The sequence below is a fragment of the Protobothrops mucrosquamatus genome, unplaced genomic scaffold, assembly GCF_001527695.2.
Source record: "Protobothrops mucrosquamatus isolate PMUCROS unplaced genomic scaffold, P.Mucros_1.0 scaffold945, whole genome shotgun sequence".
NCBI classification, from domain to species: Eukaryota; Metazoa; Chordata; class Lepidosauria; order Squamata; family Viperidae; genus Protobothrops; species Protobothrops mucrosquamatus.
Genome location: NW_015387193.1, coordinates 349,868 through 373,911, shown reverse-complemented (window position 1 = coordinate 373,911; position 24,044 = coordinate 349,868). Strand labels below are relative to the sequence as shown.

Here is a 24,044-nt window from a genome sequence, read left to right as displayed (position 1 = left end):
AAACTATGCTTTGATATCTGGCTAGAAACAAAAGCCAGATTGTATAAGAAGTAAAATTAGTGGCAAGCAGGTTTGCATTGGGCTACTTTGTAAAAATAAATTTCAAAATCTGAGATAACATAGTATAAATACCAATATGCAAAATGTCTTTTCTGGAAAGTAGACAACATTCTAATTTCCCAATGTAAAATGAAAGAAGGGACAGAAATTGAAATGAAAGATGTAAAAATAAATATATGTCTAATACAAACTGTATAGCATTGTAAAATTATATGAACAGCACGATTTTTAAGATATTGATGTTTCAATAAAAAATATGACAAACATGTAGACCAGAAATTTTGCTTAATTATCAGCATTAGTTTCATTTTTATACAAAATGAACAAAATAAAGATTAATAATAATGTTCGAATAGAATATACTATTTTAAAAATGTAGCTATTTGTATTTAACAAATAAATCTCCAACATTCATATACTTACTTTCTTAACAATACTGATCTGAAGGAAGAAGAATGAAAAAAGAAAACTGTCTACTTCAGAGATTTAATGCATAACTTTCAAAAGTTTGAAAAAAATCTACAAACTATACAATATAACATCAAACCAAAGAAAAATGCACCTAATTCTTGCTTGCCCTAGCATAAGGTGACCAACTTTTTTACAATGAGGAGGACACAAATAAATGGAAGAAAAAAATATATGAATAAATAAAATTAATTATTAAAACTGAAACAATAACATAAGCGAATAAACTTGTAAATAAAATTATACATATTTGGAAATTATTAAATAGATAATGAATTAATAAAACGTGAATTGTTGTGCTCACTTGTGTATGATTGAATATTCACTGAGAAAGGAGTCTAATGCGTGCATGTGTGCCGTGTCGTGTTTCGTTAGAAGTAAACAAAGCCACTTGCACGCGGCGCACTCCCTCAAAACAATTCTCCTGTGTAGAGCGCATGCATCTCATAATCGCGTCTCACCACACTGTACCAAGCCTTGACGAATCGTCATGTCAAATACAAATACGTCACATCACACGGATCGGCCTCGATCGAATAGTCTTCAGATTAGTCTTCAAATATCGAAAAGGAGGTCATGTAGGAGGACACTTTTCGAAAGAGGACAGAACTTACAAAAGAAGGACTGTCCTCCCTAAAGGAGGACAATTGGTCACCTTACCTAGCAGCCAGCTACAAACAGCAAAGAAAACACTGACCATACCTAGAAAAATATTCTCATTTTAATTATGGCCATGATCTTTCATCTGCTACTCCTTACAGTAATTTTAGATATACAGTTTGGCAAATTAATCAGATAGTAGACCCAACTACTTGAAATGTTTTTGCCATCTCACCCCAACATCTCTTATACAGGCACCCTATTGGAAAGGTAGTCTAACACCACTGCTCCTTTAAATATTACCTCAGCGTCACTGAACTACAAAAAGTCTGGCAAAATCTTTTGAAAGTAACAGAATAAACAAAATAATCACTATTTCAACATTAAAAAGGAGGAAGGCAAGCATCTCATCAGCCAGATGGGTAATATTCTTCCCACACTATGAACTGATAACTTCCTATAGTCCATAACAATCATATCCATAACTTACAGTAATATAATAATGCTGATGTACGATTTTGAGTGGCAAAAGCCAGCAGCAGAATAGCTAAACTTTTGGATACTTATTCTTCTGGCTCTGGTCTTAAAAGCCCTATCTTTATGAGAAAAAAAAATCTTTGCTTTCATTCCCAGGACCTATCAATCAGTCATCAGCATAAAGTATTCTTCAGTCCCACTCCACATAGAGATTATACTTGTTTGAAGAAACACATAGACTATACTTGCTTTATTTATTCAATTTTCATACAACATATTTTCCAGCCTTCACATGTACGGTGTGAACAGTGTGATTTGAATGGCAGAGTGGAAGGGAAATTAGTGATAGACTGATGAAAATTAAGCATAAATTGCAGAAATTAGATAGTTCTCCTCCTGCACTAAGGATAGCAGTCTATATAATTTCTGACCATTAAAAAAAAACCAATGTTCCCCCTACTGTATTCCTACTGTACTTTGATCAGATATCAGAGGAGCCGTGGTGGTGCAGTGGTTAGAATGCAGTACTGCAGGCTACTTCTGCTGATTGCCCACTGCCAGCAGTTCGGCAGTTCAACCCTGATCGGCTCAAGGCTGACTCAACCTTCCATCCTTCCGAAGTTGGTAAAATGAGGACTCAGATTGTTGGGGACAGTAGGCTGACTCTGTAAACTGCTTAGGTGCTATAAAGCACTATGAAGTGGTATATCAGTCTAAGTGCTATTGCTATTTTTAGGTTACATAATAATATACCACAAAAATCCTAGAATAAATGTTATAAGGAAGATGATATTATACTACTAAGCATTTATTTTACTTCTATAGCAGTGGTGCAGGTCTTGACATCTGCTCAAAATTTGTACAATTTGCAGAAATCATTTGACATACTGCAAAAACAAAGTAGCTAAATCACACACAGCACAAATCTCTTTATTTTAAACAAATATTATATACCTTTTCTGGAAATCTGAACACTGATTACCCTTCAAAATAATCCTGCATTTGTATAATACAATGTGCAATTTGGAGGACTTCCTCCAAATGACCCCGTCTTTAATAGGATAGAGAAACAAGCAACAAGTACTTTTAAAAACATGTACTATCATACTTAATTATTGCAAAAAAAAAATAACTTGGGGATACTCTAAGAATTTCACATCACTATGTTTTTTCTAACATACCCCCCTTTCTCCCCAGTCACCCCATTTGCATTAGAGTGAAATAAAAACCCTCAGGAGACACAATTTAAGAATAATCATTTTCTACTCATTTCCATGATGCTTATAATTTCCATATTGGTCATCTGTATTACTGGACATAGTATAAAGTAATAAGAATAAGCTCATACAATTCTGCATTTGTACGACATGTTGGTAGGAGGAACCATATAAAGCATTCCTCATTTTAGGCTAAAGGTTGCCAGCAATATTGCATAAACACGGTAGAAATTATTCAGAATAATGTATTTTACTTTTTATTCTGGCTTTATTACTTTGTAAATAACTCAAGGCAGAAAGCATACCTAATACTCCTTTCTCTTTTATTTTACCATAGCATCAACCCCGTGAGGTGAATTGGGCACACAGAGAATGACTGGTCCAAAGTTACCCAGCTGGCTTTCATGCCTAGCGCAGAATTAGAACGCACAATCTCCTGGTTTCTAGGCCAGCACCTTAACCACTACACCAAACTGCCTCTCAAGGGCTGGATCCAGTTTTATTTGTAGAACTGAGTGGTTAAAGCAGTCTTCCTTGCTCCCTCCCTGATTGCCCTCTATTCCTGTGAAAACATGACCGTGGAATAAAATACACTTTAAATTGAGTAGATTAACAACATGAGGAAACGAAATTTTCTGAAAATAAGATGGAGGAACTTTCTGTGTGCAGCTTTCACTAATGGAAAGAAATGTTCGGCTTGCTTCACTGAGGAGTCAGAATGTTCATATGTTGCTGGATTGCTTAGGAAAGAAAACCCTAAACCAGGGGTAGGCAATCGTGGCTCTTTTATGACTCGTGGACTTCAACTCCCAGAATTCCTGAGCTAGCATTCCTGGCTGGCTCAGGAATTCTGAGAGTTGAAGTCCACGAGTCATAAAAGAGCCAAGATTGCCTACCCCTGCCCTAAACACTTGTTATTCCAACCCAAGTAAGAAAAATGACACAGGTTTGCTATAAATACAAAATCAAAATGAGAATTTCCTTGTGATTAAATGTGAATAATCTAAATATGTGCTTGACATGTCTTTTGGCTATGAAATATAACCCTTTCATGCTAACATGATTTATCTTTCACCATGAAAGAAAAAAAGTTGTGAAAATATAGCTAATTATATCAGTATCTATACATATACATGCATGCAATTATATCAATATCTATACATACACATTTATATACACACAAACCCACCCACCCAGACATACACACACATGTATATAAATGTGAAACACTTTAATATCCTGCCCTGTGTATTCAGTTATTTGTGATATCAAATAAACAATGAATAAACTACAATTTTTAGTGTAAAAATTAATATTAAAAAATCTGTGACACTACTTTCTTTCACTTTGCTTTACACTTGTTTCAGTTGGATTTGATTTTTCCCGGTAATACCAAGAAAACTTTTAAAATAGTAATGAATAGCAGAATTAACTGGTATCATGATTCTTATTTACTTTTTTTATTTTAATGTATTAAATTTGTTTGCCATCCATCTTGCTTCTGTTGGAGCGCTTAAATAAAACACAGATAGGTCCCAGAAACTGTCCTTTGGCCAAATGGCCCCTCACCAATGCTGTTGATTTATGGACGCGTCCTTTGCAGGTCCAGCAAAAGGCCTGTGGGTCCACCTCTCCAGCCAGGGGGGCAATGGCCCAGAAACTCCACCAGGCCAAGGATGCAGTCACTCCAAGACTCTGCCTTGGGCTAGAATTGTCATCCCTCCCATGGTAGCTAGAATCCAATTTCCAACTTAGAATATAGCAGCTATTCTTCCTCAGATCAAGTCTCCGCCCATGAGTCCAGCACCCTCACCTAGCAATCTTTTTTTCCTCTCCCCAATGGGTCCTTTTACAACTTTTTTCCTCCAACCCCCTTCTCCCAAGGCTGCCCCTTCCTTCCTTCCTTCCTTCCTTCCGTCCTTCCTTCCTTCTTCTGAGCTGCTGGAGTCTGAAATCCTACATCCCAGCACTCTGCTATAATTGCCTCTGCTGAAGATTACATCTCCCAGAAGTCTACCTCAGTGTCCCTTCCTGTTCAAATTCCAAGGTGAGGCTCCAGCCAGCCAGTCAATCAATGGATGCTGACTAACTTGCCTGTCTTCTTATCTGTGTCAAAATACCAGAGCAGCTCAGGAAGAATAAGAGCAAGTCAACAATAGTTGTATGTCTTTGTGGGATTTATAGGATGAAAGAAAAAAGAGCTGCTGGTGGAAAAAAGCTGTGATATTAGGTCAGTTCAATTGTATAGATTTAAACAGGTTCATTTAGTAATTTAAACTGAACAAACCATACAATGTTTGACAATAAAATGCTATGTATCACACAGAATAGACAACAAGTCTATTCATTGGCTTACCTGAGAAGAATATGTGTGACCATCGGATCCACAAACTGGATTGGTATAAACAACAGGACACAGCTTGCATTTTGATGAAAAGGAACCAATTCTCCATTGTTTATGGCTTAAACCAGCTTCTTTCATACTGAAAGAAATCAAATCAGGTAAGAAAGGTATGAAAAGGTGAACAGAGAAGTATAATCTATATTCTTAGTAATTAAATCATGTCTAATGAATTTTACATGACCTGTGTTCAAACATAATACTAAGCTAGAAGTGTTAAACCACAGTTTGCTGGATAGGTCACAGTCATTGTTTATAATTAATGCAATGATTAGCCATTTTTATGTTATCTATTGAGGATTACAGAAGAGTGAACACAAGTCACATGGTGGAGCAAGAGTAAATGAAGCCAGATCCAAATCTTGATGGAAATGCCATACTTTTCTGTCTTTTAAACAACAGTTTTAGGAAACAAACAATATTAAAGATATCAATTCATATCTTGGAAAAATGTTTATGAAACTAGTTTAATAACTACATGAAATTAGGCTAATGATGGGTTTATCCACTACGTTAAATTCAAAATAATAAATTGCACTGTAGCTTACTATTATTTAAGAACTATACCACTTTCTTCATTAATTTAAACTAATATTTACATCTTATATTAATATTTTGGCTATTGCAGAGAAATATTTACAACTCCATAAAGGATAAGAAAGATCAATCATTGTCAGGACTGAGTAATATTAAACAGGTTCAACATCTTGCATAACCACAGCGATTGTGGCTTGTAAATATGTTTATTTATTTATTTATTTATTTAATTTAATTTATATGCCGCCCTTCTCCCGACAGGGACTCAGGGCGGCGCACAACATATTTAAAACCAGAACATATATACATATATATATATGGCTTAGTATGTTGTTCCAGTTTGATAAAAAAACACAGACCTTGGCCTAATTTGTCAACTAAGTCTATATGTCTTGATATTCTAGCAAAACTATTTACATTTGAGGATGCTGGAACACCTCTAAGAAAGAGATGATCTTTACTAATGATCTACTGTTCATACTCAGAGAAAGGCTATGCAAATTCAGATTAGAAAGCGAAATATATGAATCATTATGAAAGCTACCAATATAAACCAACTTAACAGAGAATAAAATTATTACTGTAGAGTAAGCATTCTAATCAATAAATTAAGAATGAGCCATCTATTGGAATATTATGTTAAATGTAAGTTCTTAGCTTAACTGGTAATATTTCTCCACTTCTTTTTCTTTTTTTAAAGAACAAATTACAAAATGAAATCAATTTCAAATCATGGTTTAAAATTATCTTACGCATTTAATAGTTAATTAATCTAAGAAGTATTGAATCTCAAAGAATAAAAAAGCAATCAAAGAAAGAAGGACAAAGTATGTATTCCTATGGCTTGCATATATCTGAGCTTCTTAAGACAAAATATGCTATGTCCGATCTGCGCTGATGATTCATGATTATTCTTTCTTAATTCTATGACCAATTTGTTTTATGAAACCAGTAGGCAGTAATAGCAGAATTAACTCATTTTATGTCCAGCCTAAATGCCTGTATTTCTTCTTTTCACAAATAATTAAAGTAATGATGGCAACTTTTGTTTCAGTATATAGAGTTCTTCTCCTTCTCTTTTAACTAAGCACATGGGAAAAAACAGAATATTTCAGATAAAACATATATTACAATGAATTTTAAAAACATATATTTAAATATCTTTTTAATAAATACACTTTTCCCCACTTTTTCCATGCCTTCTATGTTAGCTTACAGCTGTCAGGATTATATTCCTTTAATAATTATATTTCTATATCACCAGTAATCAGAGCTCTCTCAGTAATTCACAAACCCTTTAGAGAGAATAATCAAACAATGTTTGGGTAAGTTATTTCTATTTTTATCCAAAATTACAAGCCCATTTATATTCATGAGTGAATACAAGTGAAAACACTGGTACACATACTGATTATTTCAAGATATATATCAATTAGTAAGTAAGTTATTTGTTTCCTAGACTCACTAGTTCTGGAGAAACAAGAATAGAAGTACTGACTGAGAGATAGCTCTGGAGGGTTTGCTACTTATTTTTGTTCTTGCTGCTGTTATCGATAATAGAGAACTCCAAGGGGTAGGTAGAAGAGATAAAAGATATAAGAAAGTAGTAATTCATTTAGAATATTCTCTTAAAATCACTAAACCATAGTTTTAGTTTACCAAACCATTAAGAACCTAATTCTATTCAATAATATTTCATGACAGTGAACTCCATAGAGCCACCGCTGCGTAGAAATTGTATTGCTAGAACCATAACATATAGAGTACAACATAATTCAAAATTCAGATATTCTTGACTGATAGAATATCATGAAGACAGAATGACAAAAATACAAAATCAAGAGGACAAAAAAGTCTAGAAGAATTAAACTTGCTTAATTGTAAATATTATCTATGATTGCACTGACAAGGTTTATTGACTCCAATATTGTCAATGTACCTTCTTCACATTCAAAAGGAAAATGTATGAACAATAAAAGAGACACCCGTGTGATCCCCAATATCAGGAGCCATTGCAGAAACAGTCCTGCATGAATCAGAACACCGTGATTTCAAAACTACACACGTAAATTCTGGTGCCATATTTGTCATCATCAAAAGAAATGTACTGAAAGACTTTCATACCATACTGAATTTCATCTTTTTGGACATAGAGTTCACAATGGAGGAAGAAACAGCTATATAATTACCATTTTTAGATGTGCTTGTCAACAGACAAGAAGATGTAAGCCTAGAAACCACAGTTTATCACAAGGCCATCAACTCTCCACACATTCTGAATGTCAACAGTAACCATCCAGTGTCACACAAAAAGAGTTGCATCAGAACACTAAATGGCAGGGAAAGAACCCACTATTGTACACAGCAAGTTAACAACTGGAGAGTGGCTACCTACGTGAACAATTCAGGCAGAATGGGTACCCACAAGCATTTGTTACAATACGGTGCAGAGAAAGGAAGAAACAAAGTACAAGACTAACCACATGGCATGCCCTACCATACATCAAAAACATTTTGGAAGCAACAGAATGCAGCTTCCAAGATTTGCAAGTGGGCATTGCGCACCGCCCAGAGGTTACCATATGAGGACAAATTATGCATTGTAAAGATCAGTGGAAGGTGGGAGATTCTTCCGCTGTAATCTACCGGATCCCCTGCATGGATTGCCCCTGTAGGATAGATGGGGAGGAAGCTAACCACCAGACTGCAAAAACAAAAGAGACTGCTTAGATGAGGAGACCCAAACTCATTGGTAGCTTTCACACTGCAATGAACAAGGATATACAGTACATTCAATTATGCAGCTATTAAGTTTTGAGTGAAGTCTGGGAATCAGGTCCCTTGTCAGTCAACAGGAGTGCTCATTTACTACCAGCTTACCTAGTACTTAGGAGGTGAAGGTGTGAAAGAAAAAATATCTTAATAATTCTTTCTGTATTTCTTTGATAGTCAATTAAAATAAAGACCGGTTTCTGCTGAGAAATACTTAGTAAAAAGAAGAACTGTGACCGCTGCAGAAGATGGTGAAAGATTGTGGTTGGCACACATTTTCACAGGAACAGATAGCATAGGGATTGAGGAACTGAGCCCTGTTCACGGGTGTAATGACACGAGTAGAAATGGTAGTGAGGAAAGTAGTGGTTAGAGCAAGGACAAGGAAGAACAGGAAACTGGCTCGATAACTAGGACAATGGAATAAGAATAAGGAACTAACAACTAACACAGTGGTCAGTTCCAGAAATAGGGAGCTGACCCAGAGGTCAATCCCGAGAAAGGGTTGGCCTTTTTTTTGCTGAGGTAGCATGTTACTCCTCTTTTGCTGCGGTCAGTTCTACTGATGCAGAGGGAATGGACCTCTTCCATCCATAAGGACTGGCTATGTTGGCAGGGCTCAAATTCCTTCTACTGCCCCTGGACAATTGTCTCTCGGTTGCCCATGTGAGAGATAATAATAATGATGATGATGATGATGATGATGATGATGATGATAATAATAATAATAATAATAATAATAATAATAATAATAATATAAAAAATGGGGGAACAAAGACAGAAAAAAAAACAAATGGGAGAAGACAAAAAAACCTGAACCAACTACATAAGAACATTGTAGGCCCTCAACCATGCCCTCAACCATGCAGTATGCCTTGAGATTGATTGATGGATGCACGGTTGAGAGAAAATGAAGTGTAACTACCAGCATTTTAGCCTGAATTGGACAAGGTAGTCCCCTGTCCACTCACATCTTTATAACCTTTCTTTAACTTTTTTTCTGCTATTTTGATTTAATTCGTTATCTTTTCGTTCTATAATGGGATGTTCCCAGCCTAAGAGGGGGAGATTCCTAAAAAAGGTACCCTGGCATGGTATGTGTGTGTGTGTGTGTGTGTGTGTATTCATAAAGGATCTAGATTCTGTCAATACTTGCAGCGATGGCATGTGTTTACCTCACAAGAACCAAGGTGTCAGTTTTCCTTTGCTGGAACTTTTGACAGAAACAAATTTAATTTTTGTGAAGTTGTCTTGGATGCTGTTCATGTCTCTTCAAACTGGGCAATTGGTCTGCTTTTGCGGTTTGATATACAGAAATGGAAAAGCGATGCAGGGAACAGCATTTGCAATCCTTCAAACGTACCAAGGAAAAACTGGAAAGATCACTGATTGACCTTAAGGCCTCTATTGCAGCTGTTCAGGTTGCCCTAATGTCCATAAGAATGACTCTCCCAACAGACTGGACTCTCTCCACATTAGATATTAGTGAGCAAACCCATACGGATGCCAGCCTCTCCTCTGACATTCCTGTATCTGAAAGACATTCATATGTTGGCCCTGTTATGTTGACCTCTTGCCAAGCTTTTCTCACATCTTTTAAAGACTGTCATTCACAGATTGTAGCAGCTATAACCAAGAAACCAGTACAAGGAAACAAGAGCCAGCCATCAATACCCCAATCAACAGCTGAAAAGCCACATACAACCAGGCACCATATAAATAACACACACAGAATAACCCAAAACACACGCTCTACTAGAAAGAAGTTCCTTGATGATGGGCTCCAGCATAAGTCCAGAAGCTCGGAAGACTAAACCTCTGGTCCCAGATTGGATCCTAGAAATTTATTAGAATTATTTCATGGAAATTATAAATATACATGGATAGACATAAGAATGTTGAGAGAGGATACAAAGATAGTAGAAGACAATAAGAATTAGAATTTTATTGATGGGATTTAAGGAGAAGGAGGGAAAAAATACAAAATAAGTTTGACTATGTTTAAATAATAAATTGCTGTCTTTGGTGATGTTTAATAATTATCTGGATCAGATAGTTTTTTTTCTCTTTTGGAAATGTTTAACTATGTAATGGATTAGTTCTTAATATTTATGTCACTACTTTTAGACATCTAAATAAGGAATTAATGCGCTAGGTACTGTTTTATAGCTTTTGTTTAGGTTTTTTGGCACCTGTTTGTTTTACAATTGTTTAATTGTTACGAGAAGGATGAGGGGGGTTTAGAGTAAAAGGAAAGGAAGATTATGCTTATGTTGTATTTTTGTTAATTTTTTACTGGACCTTTGCTGTCTAATGAGGAGAGCTGACGATTTAGAAAACCAAGTGAGGTATGGAATGAAGATGCATGTGGTGAATAGGAGGAAGTTTCTTTTTCTTAATATCTTTTTTGGGGGGAGGTCCACACTTTTTCATTGATTCATTCATTGATTTCATTCACGCACATTACACATACATAAACACGTATTTTTGTATTAGTTTGATTTAATATAATCCTTAATAAAGTTATTAAAAACACTGTATGTACTATGACATACTGGGTAAGCATTACCCAGTTTTGTCTAATGGTTAAGTCACCAGGTAGAAACCTAGAGAGTGTAGTGCTAATCCTGCTTTAGGCATGAAAACTAGCTGTGTGACTTTGGGCCGGTCACCCTCTCTCAGCCCAATTCACCTCTCACTTGACAGGGTTGTTGTGGGGAAAATAGGAGGAAGGAGTATTAGGTATGTTCACTGTCTTGATTTATGTAAAGTAATAAAAGCAGGATAAAAATGAAGAAATAAATTCATATGAAATAATTTCTATTATATGAAAGAGCTATTCTATTCTATTCTATTCTATTCTATTCATTTGCTGTTCTAGTCAGATGACTCTGAGTAGCTTACAATCCAGTATATAGTAACAGAGTTAACTTTCCCCACCCAAAAAATCCCCAAGACCAAACCCTACTGAGCAAATATAAAGAGAAAAAGAAAACAACCTCCCCCATCACCCTATAACCATGGTGGCGAACCTATGGCACGCGTGCCACAGGTGGCACGCAGAGCCCTCTCTGTGGGCACATGTGCCCTCGCCCCAGTCCTAGGCTTTCAGCTGGGTATTATAAAACCTTTTCACTTTAGGCCTCCGCCGCCGTGTGCAAAAAAAAAAAAAAGGTTCAATCAATCAATCAATCAATCAATTTCAACTTCTCGCGGGAAAAAAAGATCTTGCAAAGTTGGAATTGATTAATTGAACTTTTTAGTCCCACCCAGTCTGAAGCCATGCCCACCCAATGGGCCACGCCACCCAGCACCCAATGATACATAAGTGGGTTTTGGGTTGTAGTTTGGGCACTCGGTCTCTAAAAGGTTCGCCATCACTGCCCTATAGCACTGCTGGGGAAATCCATACTCCTATTCCGTTTGCAAGATCCACCAAAAAAAGTCAGGTCTTCAGGGCTCCTTGGGAATTTAGTAGAGAATTCCCTATATTCTTTTCTTATATCTTTATACTGGATGATTATATTTTTTCTCAGGGTGAAACTTTAACATTTTTTTCCTTTTCCAACCTGAATAGGAAAGTGGTCTTGGAAATGTATAGCCCCTTAAAGACCAAAATCCCGAATTGCACCCGGAAGGTAACCACCAAGAGCTTTTGCAGTGGAAGTGTTACATAGGCAAACTTAGGCATTCTTATAACTACTTAGGTTGTTGTATGCTAAACCAAATAAAGCTTCCAAGCAGTTATTAAGGGTAAACCTAGACAAAGTTCATCTTGCCAGTCTATTGGGATGAACAGAAACAACTGGAAAGAGGCACAAATAACTTGTGTGCATGAAAGGCTTTGTAGATGATAACCAGGACCTTAAATTGCACCCAGAAACCTACTGGGAGCAAGTGTACCTCTTGAGGTGGTGGAGTAACATAGTATGTCTGTAACTGCTGTGTTGCTGCATTCTGGACCAGCTGCAACTTCTGAGCGATCTTTAAGGGCAGCCCTGTGTAGAGCACATTGCAGTAATCCATACTGAAGGCAACCAAGTCATAATGACAATAAGAAAGACTAATCTTGTTTTTATTTATTTATTAGAACTCACTCTAAATACATCTTCCAAAAGTAGCCACAAGGAAGTGTCACAAGCGCCAAAGTTTACAATTCTGTAACAGATCCGTCTCTTTAAAAAAAGTTGGAGGAAAACTTAAATTAATTACTGTTGCTTTTGTTTCCTTCTCTCTTTGAATATTGGATTTCCTTGCCTACTAGTATATGTTGTGGGCTGTTTCTCTGTTTATTTTAGATTAGTTTTCTTTTTCTTCTGGAAGAAGAAGGGTTATTTAGAAGTAGAAGGGTTATTTATTGAAATCTTTTTTACATTCAGACTCTACTGTTCATATAAGGTGCATGAAAATGTATACTTATTTTACTAATAGTATGCAGATGACACTTCACATGTGAGTCTTTTTCAAAAGTTAGTTTGAAATGGAAGCTATATTTGCACATAGTAAGCCGCCACAAGAAATAATATTGATTAAATGATGAATCATTATCTAAAACATTCTCATCTGCTCCTAGCTAATGTAGCCAGAGATTGCTTGCGACAGCTTCCATAAAATTATATTCATCTTTGCTTAATACTTGTAAGAAATTCTGATGAAACAATGTAGTTGTACTGTACAGCACTGCCCATTTTCCACTAATAACCAAAGTTCCAGGTTTCATTAAAGTCTCAGATTTCATCTACTTTTCCATGAGGCTCTATTCTTTCCTTGATACATAACTTCCATCACCTATATGACAATGTATAATCCTACGTTTTTGACATATCAGTATGGAATGTTATACTTATGCAAAAACATTGTTTATTAATTAGCAAGTACAAATCATTAATTATGATCTTTCTGTATAAATAAAACACATGAGTTTCATGTACCTGGCACAAATCTTTTTAACCCTTACTTCTTCCAACTGCATAAAATTATAGTTGAGCATTCTTATGATTTTCAGGGTTTGACAAAGGAAAATATGATGCCTTGTGGGCTGGTTTAAGACTCACCACAATGGCACAGTTTCAGAGTAATTGGGTTAATTAAAGCTATATAATGTTACCATTGTCACTAAGAAAGTCCTACTCATTAGTCCATTACAAAGGAATGACTGTAAATTCAGCCTTCGTGTAACATCACTTCCTGTACAAATAAAACATAAATAATAAAACAAGCTTGAAACTTTTCCAAGCTAGCAGATTGGCAGCACAAATTACAAAATGAAACAGAAAGCTTTCTCTAGATTCAACAGAGCTCAGGACATAAGAATGATGAAATGTTTCTTATACACCAAGTACTGTACAGATCACAATAATTAATCAGACTAAAAATTTCCAAGATATTCGACTGTGCCAGATGGGCTTCTTCAGACAGCAGCATTATAATACAAAATGATGACCTTCTAAATAGCCTTGTTGTTTTCAGCTTCTGTGCAATCTGTCTAATGCGTGCATTTTAAAAAGAAATGAGGCAGGAAGGAGGAGCAGTATAGGATAAGACCATAATTAAAAAGGGGTACAAGTTCCACATGCCTGTAAATAGTAGAAGAATTAAAACTGTCCTAGGTTTTCTTTTCTTTTTTTTAATCTAAAATGGAGAAATCCTAACATCCTTATTTCTCAGCAAGGGAGCGATCCATTTATTAAGACATATACATAGTTATATCGTTGAATTGATGATACCGTCTTATCCTGTAAATTAAGATTGTAGCTATGAATAACAAAACAAAGCAATTAGAATGTATATAAGAAGAAACACATGCATGCTTACCAAGCAAAGTCATATGTTTAAATTAGATTCAAAGATTTATGATCCCTGAATAAAAAAAGAGGAAAACACAACTTTCTGAGGTTTACATTATCATTAAATGCCAAACATTTATTTTCTCATGCATTAGTAAAACTAAAACCTATATATACAAAGACCTTACTCCCACAATAAAAGTTAACAAAACGTACATAGTGAAATATTAATTTAATAGACCCTATCGGTGTAGATTTGATACAACCATCTAAATTATTATTCACACATCCCCCAAAGGAATGGACAAGGCCATTGTAGCCAGAGTCAGGGTAAGGCATTTAAATTTTACATCATTTATGGTAATATGCATCATTTGTGTAATAAAATAATTACTTAATTTATGCAAATCACCCTGAATGCCAAATTGTACATATTAATGGACACTCTGGTGTAAAAGACACCCACCTCCACTCAACCAAGCCATTATATCAAGATTTCCTATATTGCTTTATTTTACATTGGGCATGAGAGTTTGCACCATAAGAATGTGAAACTTTCTTCAGTTAAAATATGAAATCCAATTTTCTCCTGTACACCGTAAGTATAATTTCCCTGAAGAGCATCCCAAATGATAAGGGTGGAAATGAAGTGGGGGGGACACTCCAACAGAACCTTTACCCATTGCCACATGAATCAAGCTAAAAAAATCACACTAAGAAATATAACGGGGAAAAAATATATATTTTCAGGTCTTCAAAACAACTTTAGACAAGTCCCCCCCCCCCAAAAAAATCCCATGTTCTGAGATGCTTTGAGCTTTTCCAAGGAACTTCAAAGACCTCTAGAAAATGACAGAACAAAATTTTCGAAGAATGCCAACACATTCCACCAAAGCATAGCATTGTATTTTCAGTCAGTAAGACAAACAATCAATACTCAGTGAGAGGAGAGAAAGAAGTACAATGCCAGAACAATCTTCTGGTTTAGCAAGAAAAAGATAAGGATAAGGGTGGCTATGGGATTGAAATATAAGACCGTTCCTAATAAGAAGGCCCTCATGAGTTTGATCCAAAGCTTCAATGGGCTGGAGGTTCCCATTTTTCGTACGTTGAATTTGAACAATGTGCTAACATGTTTACAAGCAGGCATTTGAAATAAATCCCCAAATGAAACATTAGTTAGAAATATTGCTTCAATTAAATGTACTTTGCAATCTAGTTCTTTCATTCTTTCTTTACCTTTCCTCCATCCATGTTCAACCTACCAACTCATCCATCATCACTTATCCCCAAATGGACATATTTAAATAAAAGATTACCAGTTACATCTACCTCATGTTTTCTTATACATTAACAAGAGGGCAGCGAAACTTAAACATACAATAATCTTAATGATTTTACAAGCTACGTAGTATTACATAATAGCAAAAAAAGCTTGAGTTAGTGGAAGAAGCAAAGGAATTCTAGCAAATAAGAAAAGAAAAATGTTTCCATCTAAATTATTGCCTATGCAAAAATGTCAGCCCTCTCAGGTAAAACAGGCAGGAAACACGACTAGATGAACTAATTCTTCTTTATTGCAAGGCTACAGTAACAAAATCTTGCAAGTCTGAAAGTACTAAACTTCCCATTACCACTTTTAACTGCTTTCATTCATTAGGGTGGGTCATTCCTAAATTTCTTTCTCTGAGCATTAAGTCACTGGGAGCTCTGGCCTCCCTTGTCTGATTGTTCCCTGGGCAGCATCTCTTCCTCTCATTCCCCAAGATCATCCACCCATTCCATTACAAAAAATAAGAGCATAGTAAGCCATTCCATAATCTAAGTCATACAGGAAAAATGTTTTTTTTTTTAATATTAAAGAATATATAACACTATACATTATAAGAATCTATATTTAAATAAACTTGGACTCAATCCAGCGGTTCTTATATTTTGGCTTGCTTTTTCGTAGGAAATTTCAGACCAATACCTGGGAAGATCTTGGAAAAGATAATCAAGCAACAAATCTGTGAACACCTAGAAGCAAGCAAAGTTATAACCAGAAGCCAACCCTGGGTTCATCATGCCAAACAAATCTTGTTTCACTTTTTGACAAAGTGAATAAACTAATGGATCAGTGAAATACTGTGGATATAGTACACTTAGGTTTCAGTAAGGCATTTGACAAAGTAGACCACAACCTACTTCTTGGTAAGCTAGAAAAATGTGGCATAGATAGCATCACTGCCACATGGATTTGTAACTGGTTGACAAACTGTACTCAATGTGTTGTCCTTAATGGAACTACATCCACATGGAAGGAAGTAAATAGTGGGGTACCTCAAAGTTCCGTTTTAGGCCCAGTACTCTTCAATATCTTCATAAACGATCTAGATGAGGGAATAGAAGGAGAATTCATCAAATTTGCAGATGGCACTAAGCTGGCAGGAATAGCCAACATCCCAGAATATAGATTCAAAATCCAAAAGGATCTTGACCTACTTGAACGCCGGGCCCTATTTAACAAAATGAAATTCAATGTAGACACTTATGCAAGAAAAAACAACTGCATAGGTATAGACTAGGTGAAACATGGCTTAGTGCCAGTAACTGTGAGAGTGATATTGGAGTCCAAAAGGACAATCATTTAAATATGAACCAACAGTGTGCAGCAGCAGCCAATGCAATCCATTAATAGACGGATAGAATAAAGATCATATGAAGCATTAGTATGGCTTTACAAAGCCTTAGTACAGCCACACTTGGAATACTGTGTCCAGTTTTGGTCATCACAATATAAAAAAGATGTTGAGATTCTAGAAAGTGTACAGAGAAGAGATGATTAGGGGGCTGGAGACTAAAACATGAAAAACGGTTGCAGGAATTGGGTATGTCTAGTGAAAAGAAGAACTGGTGGAGACATGATAACATGTTCCTATATTTGAGGGGCTGCCGCAAAGATGAGGGTGCAAACTATTTTCCAAAGCACCAGAAGGTAAAACAAGAACCAATGGATGGAAACTAATCAAGGAGAGAAGCAACCTAGAATTAAGGAGAAATTTCCTAATGGTGAGAACAATTAACTAGTGGAATGGCTTACTTCAGAAGTTGTCAAGAAGAGACTGGACACTCATTGTATATAGGTCTCCTGCTTGTGAAATGGGTTAGATTAAATGATCTCCAAGGTGCCTTCCAATCTGATATTCTGTTAAGTTGAAATTTTCAACCATTTACTAAATATAGGAATAGCCAATATATATATGCATGTATATATGTCTATCTTTATGTATGTATGTATATGCATGAATATGATATAAAATATTCTATATACTGTATATATCTAGATATACAGTATCTATCTATCTATCTACATTTTTGCATAGAATGATTATATCAAAAATCTCTTACAAATAATCAGTTTATTGGAGTCTAATTTCTCTCCATGAAAAACATGGATAATGTTCCCTTGGAATTATCTAGCTCAGGGGTGTCAAACTGCCGGCCCACAGGGCGGACGCGTCATCCGGAAGCCACACCCACCCCATTGCCGGCAATGGCAAAACCATCCCGCTACGTTGCACGACATCACATGACGTCGCGAGTTTGACATGTCTGATCTAGTTGTATGTCATTTTTCTTATTTAACATTCATTACTGAAGTATTGTCTAAAATTCTTTTTAAAAGGTTTTTAAAAATGTATTGTAATAAAGCAAGATTCATTTGGTCTGAAAGATAGTAGATAACAAAATAATTAGTAATTTGTTTTTAGAAACAGTTCAAATACTTGTTTCTTTTTCCTAATGCTGAAAATATTGTTCATTGAAATAGCTAAGAATGCTAAGATTTCAATTAGTTTATCTAGAAGTTTCTGAGTTGCCAAAAACTGCCTTAGGCTGCAAAAGAACTCAAATAAATTTTTCAAAGTTTGCCTTCTTTTTGTTTTTACCAACTATCAACATTTTCACATATTGAGAAGGGAATAAGCCATTTTCCCCAGCCTATCAACCTGAAAGGTTTTGGTGCCAAAAATAATAAACTTTTATTTTTCTTTATAAAAGAAAATGTTTATGCAAAAGCTATCAGAATAATTATTTAAATATAAGCAAGTTATACAAGTCACAGACTATGTATCCTCCTGTGATATTATGTCAATAGTTTAGTTGAGAAAATGTGATCTTGGTAAAGCTGCATTTGCAGTTCTAAAATTCTTCTAATAACATTTATAGTTAAAGGTTCTAGTTATTTTTCAGCAATATGTAGTGTTTTTTACTTCTAAGCTCAATATGTAGTCTTCTTTATTCTAAGAGTATCTCATTTTCAGTATAAAACACCAAGTCTGAAACATAGAACAGTAGTTTGAGGGGCGAAAACAACCAATGTTTTTTTCATTCACCCTGGATGTGCTTTGAATCTGAAACATATTGGAAGTGTTTTGAGGTCAAAACATAATGTTTCAAACTCGGAGTACTTCCAGGGTGAATAGAAAACCAACCTTGCACTTAGAATAGGTTCTCTGCACTTGAAATGCAGCATACTGAATAGAAAGGGTTTTGCAAATCCCAAATATGTATGTGTGTATCTTTTTCTCTTTTTATTTGAAAATACAGTATGAAACACTATAAATACATTTGGTTGAAGCTTTGCAGAATGTCCTTTATAGCTAAACTAAGATATTTAAATTAGTGGTTTTCAACCTTAGCTATTTAAAATATGGGACTGCAACTCCCAGAATTCCCCAGCTGGGAGAATAATTCTGGGTGTTGTTCCATACATTTTAAATTTGCTATAGCTGCAAAACACCAATTAATTAATGGCAGTGTACTTTCTTCCATTTGATCAGCTTGTCAAGCTGTTTCAACTGAAAATCATGTTTCATATAGAAATTATTTTAAAGCATGCCTTCTTTCAATTTTTTTAAAAAAAGTATTTTAGAACACTTAGAAATACTACGCTTTATGAAAACTCTAGGAAAATATAAAGAAAAATGTCAGCATTCAAATGGGAACTCACATTATTCCATCGGGGACTTCAGATTAAACTATCTACTGTCAGAGATGATCCAAAATAAATGATACTGCTTTGAATATTGTGCAAAATTGAGTCTCTCGTTCAATATTTTGATTTTTTGTTAGCTTTTATAATGTCATCAATCGCAATGAACAGTAACCAAGTAGCATAGAATACACAACTGATCAGACAAATGTAGGGGAGATATTTTGCTCATGTTATTATAGGACAGAATCAGGAATGATTAGGATAGAGACTGTGGAGACCATATAAAAATGAATGATTTTTTGCTACATTTTATCCTCAGTTCTTTACTTGCAGGAGAAAAATAAAACAAAAACTCAACTTTATTCACTTGATCAAAAACGTTTAATCATGAGACTTCATGAAAATATTTCATTGGAGGTAAGAGGTGCCTAATCTAATCTGTCTAATATCTAGGTGTATTGGTTGGATCCTGGCTGTGGTGTTGACCTTTCTGAAGGAGGGTACCTCCTGCCTTGAAAAAGGTGATGGTGTACCACCTCAAGAGGCCATCCTCTTCAATGACCAGCAACCATACCCCAATCTTCCATTTTGGGGGAAAGCTTCTTGGTCTGCAGGGTCCCAGGACTGCACCTTTTCTGTGGCAGTGCCTGTCCGCTGGAACAAAGTTCCCCCTAAGATCTGGATGGCCTCCACTCTGTTGTTTAAAAGAGCTAAGACACCCCTCACTTCATCCCACATACCTTGTTTTATCTTTATTTGTTATGTTTTACTGTGATTGTTATTGTTATCAACCACACAAAAGAGTCATGCAGCATAATTAAAAAAATATCATCATCATCATTATTTCCATTATTTCGTTAACACTCACAAACAAGGAATTTCATCCCTACAAACTGACAGACAAACCAATCCCAGTTCTTCAACATGATGGTGCAGCCCTGCTCTCTGCAAGACAAACAGATTTAAGGTTCAGTTTCTAAAGCCCCGCCTTATACTATAGAGACAAATCTATCATTCTGAGACAAAAATAATAGTCTTTACTGAAAGGCTTACCACCCATAATCTTCACTGGAAAATAAATTACACATATGTAGAACAAATTGAGACCTTTAAATATCTGGGAAATATTTTTCAATCCCATCATTCTTAAGGAAGCAAAACAAGGGGGAAGTACCTTTTTTTATATACTATAGTCATAGTACTTAGCCTCCTACTTCATAGTTCACAGGTTTGCTACTGCAAAGATTCAAGATGGCTTTAAGTAGACTACAAATCAAAAAATTTTAAGATCGTTATTGCATATTCTTCAAAGTATATCTAACTCTTAGTTACAAGAGCAGTGGCTCATGTCGTGGGTTGACAATCAACAAGTCCGCATTCGAAACCCAAGTGCTGCTGTGTGATGAGGTGAACTCCTATTATTTGCTCCAGCTCCTGCCCATCTAGCCAATTGAAAGCGTATAAATGTGAGTAGATAAATAGGCACCACATTGGTGGACACATTAATGGGAACATGTAAAGAGCCCTGCACCAGGTGTCTCCCGACAACAGTGATATCATTGGCTGATCCTTTCAATCTGGAAGTGCCTTAAACAGTGCCTCTGACACGAATGGGACAAGGTATCTTATTAGAAGTTTTAACCTGTTTCTTGGATAAAATATACTTTAGATACAATAAAAACAACAAACAGATTTCTGGTTTATCAATAATGTATTGGGCGCAATTGTTTCTATTTGGCTGCTCTTGCCGCACTACCAGAAGCTAGCATCTACCATCCCATTTAGCATATTTAAGCCATAATAATTAGGTTATTATCCTCCAAATAATCTAAGTCATACAGAAAAAAAATGTCTGGTAGAATTGTTCTTAGGTTATTACTGAGTTGCTCTTTTCTCTTTCTTCTTTTCTCTTGATGTTCTGTTTATTTTATAACCCTTGCATAATTTAGCCTTGTTTATTTTACTGATATAACCAGACAGTGATCACAGTTACTAATCATACTATGTAGATTGTGTTATGGATTGTCATTAGCACAAAGGATTTGAAAGTGAGCTTTGTATAGTATTAAGTTTCTTTTTTTGAAAAATGTTCAAAAAGTTAAAATACAAATTTCCCCAAGAAATTAACAAAGAACAACAACAATAAAAATGGACAGAACATTTTTATAAAGTGCATTAAAGAGGACAAAAACCAAAACCACATATACAGATATTATCCCCCTGGTTGATTACTTATAAATATATTGCAACAATGTTAGTTTCTTCTCCTTGAGAAGCAGGCCCACAATCTATAAACCTCTACAATCTATAAACCTCTACATCTATTTACAACCAACTTAGCTTGCCATCTACCTGTTATATGTAAAAACAAAATAGTTAACAGGTTAATCAACAGCAAAGTTAAACTCCAAAGCCCTCTGTTAACAATCTGTCATTGTACTTAACTCATAGAAAGTGGCTTTTTATCTGCCACAAGTCACCACAATCATCTCATGTGGGATCAATAATAATAATAAAACTTTCCCTTAAGATTTTTAGTGGAAGCTTTGCCAACAATATCTCATCCAATATCCTAAACTCTCTACCAAATCTATTGTTGAAGCAGTCTCACTGTGAACCAAGGTGTCAAGTCTCTTGCCAGTTGTTTTCTGGTTAGGTATAATAAATCCACTTTCCAACATCAATCCATTTTCTCAGGAAAGGCCAGTCCAAACTGTTTATCAATTAGGTATGATAAGTTCATCTTCTTAAGAGAGTCCACTTCATCACTCATTGAATCTGCCAATTATAAGTCTGTAAAATCCAGATCTCCTTCAAATTTCTGCAGCAGGTCTTCTGCTTTCCAGCCAAACTGCTCATTCTTCAAATCTTCCAGCATGAATTTAGATTACAGTCCACCCAGTTGTAGTCTGGCTTGGCTGTGAGATGCTTGGTTTGCATCTGGGTATTCTCTTTAGGTTGATTTGAGACCCAAGTAATTTTATCAAGCTTTTTACCAAAGTTTTCAATTTGAACTTGTACACTATTTTTTTTTTCTGTGAAGGTAGCCCACCACGCTTTAACTTGGTGCATTATTTGAAGGTTTAATATAAAGCAGACTCTCTTGTATCGGAACCTACATAGCCAAAGAAAACAATTCCTTTCAAAGACAAAACGGATAAATGTACTGTAACAAAATGGCCACAAAGAACATTACAATATTATTTCTCACAATGAAGGTGTGAAGAAAAAAAAGGCAAAGGAAAAATTCCATCAAAAATTAAAAAAGAAAAAACCCAGATCAGAGCTTTTTAAGAGTTAAATCCTGTAGTGAAATCCAATACAAATGTGAATCCAGGCTGGTCAGTTTCACTATTCAAAATTTTTTAGCTTCTGTGCAGAAAGTAGTTCAGAGCCCCAAAAATAAATAAATAAAAAATAAAGTAACATTGCTTTCCTTGCTTTCATTGTATAGTATTAAGTGTCAATCCAAGGATAGAATCATAATAAATTGATGGCCACCATGCTATTCATTAGCTAATAGAACTAAGTTCTATAAACTATTTGTTATTAGTTTCTTTCTAGTTATAAATTAGGTAAGGGAAAAGGAGGCAGGAGAGAATGGGGCAGTTTCTCAATCACTATTCCAGTCTTCCTCTTAATGAGATAATATAGAAACTCTGTTAGCCTTTTATAGGGCCCGAAAAAAACTATGTTCCAAAGCCTGGGAGCTGAATATGTCAAGGGCCTCATTTCCTTGCTATATTGCTAACTGACGAAGTATTTTGCTTCTACAGTATGTAATTTGGATGTTTTTAATGTTTTTATTGGTTTAACTGCTTTTACTGTTTTAAAATGCTTTTAATATTTTTAACTGTAATGTATTTTTTTAAATTGTAAGCTGCCCCAGAATCTTTGACTCCAAGGGGAGACCCAAGAAACTGAACAAACAAGTACACACAGGAAAAATAGCATCATTCTCTTTTTCTGTACTATTTTCCCAAAGAACTCCTATACTCTATATCAGGGCTTTTCAACCTTTTCACCCATTGTATCACTTTTAGGATATGGCAATATCCGAGTACCACCAGTCGCCTAGCAAGGTGTCAAAAACTTGATGACCCCCCCCAAAAAGGAAAAAAGTGATAAAGTACAGGTAGTCCTCGATTTACAACAGTTCGCTTAGTGACTGTTCGAAGTTACAATGGCACTGAAAAAAGTGCCCCCCAAGCCACAGCCGAGCAAGACACCTGCCTGCCCACCCGGCGGCGCTCTTCCTCCTGTCCGAGGTTTTCATTGTTGTGAGCATTTCTGTTGAGGATTGGCAGTGGGGGTGGGGTGGGGGAGTGTTTGGTTTTTATTCCCCCCATCTGCTGGGTGGTTGCAGCAGGTTTTGGTCACCTCACATGACCCTGGGACACTGTGACCGTCATAAATATGAATCAGTTGCCAAGCATCTGAATGTAAATCACAAGAGGCTGCAACATTCCAGCTGATCGGCGCTTCTTCTGGGCTCAGCAGAAGCGCCAGGATCAGTGCTGCTTTCCAGCTGATTGGTGCTTCTTCAGGGCTCAGCAGAAGCACCAGGATCAGCGCCGAGCTCCAGCTGGAGCCTGGCGCTGATCCTGGCGCTTCCATTGAACCCTGATAGCCCCAAAGAAGCGCCGATCAGCTGGAAAGCGGCACTGATCCTGGCGCTTCCGCTGAGTCCTGACAGCCCTGCAGCTCCAGCCATCTCTTGCTCAGGCTTGTGTGGTGCTGCCACCGGT

At 36.0% G+C, this 24,044-nt stretch overlaps 1 protein-coding gene across 4 annotated transcripts in view; it reads right to left on the bottom strand.

The window, feature by feature from the left end:
• Positions 1-24,044, bottom strand: part of SPOCK3 (SPARC (osteonectin), cwcv and kazal like domains proteoglycan 3) — a 130,945-nt gene that overhangs the window by 49,229 nt on the left and 57,672 nt on the right. For 3 of the 4 annotated variants that reach the window (XM_015819552.1, XM_015819549.1, XM_015819550.1), the window contains one exon: positions 5,179-5,305. The exons of the other annotated variant lie outside the window; for it this stretch is intronic. In XM_015819552.1, the coding sequence (XP_015675038.1) occupies positions 5,179-5,305 (127 nt within the window). The remainder of the gene's footprint in view (positions 1-5,178; positions 5,306-24,044) is intronic. 4 annotated transcript variants of the gene reach the window in all.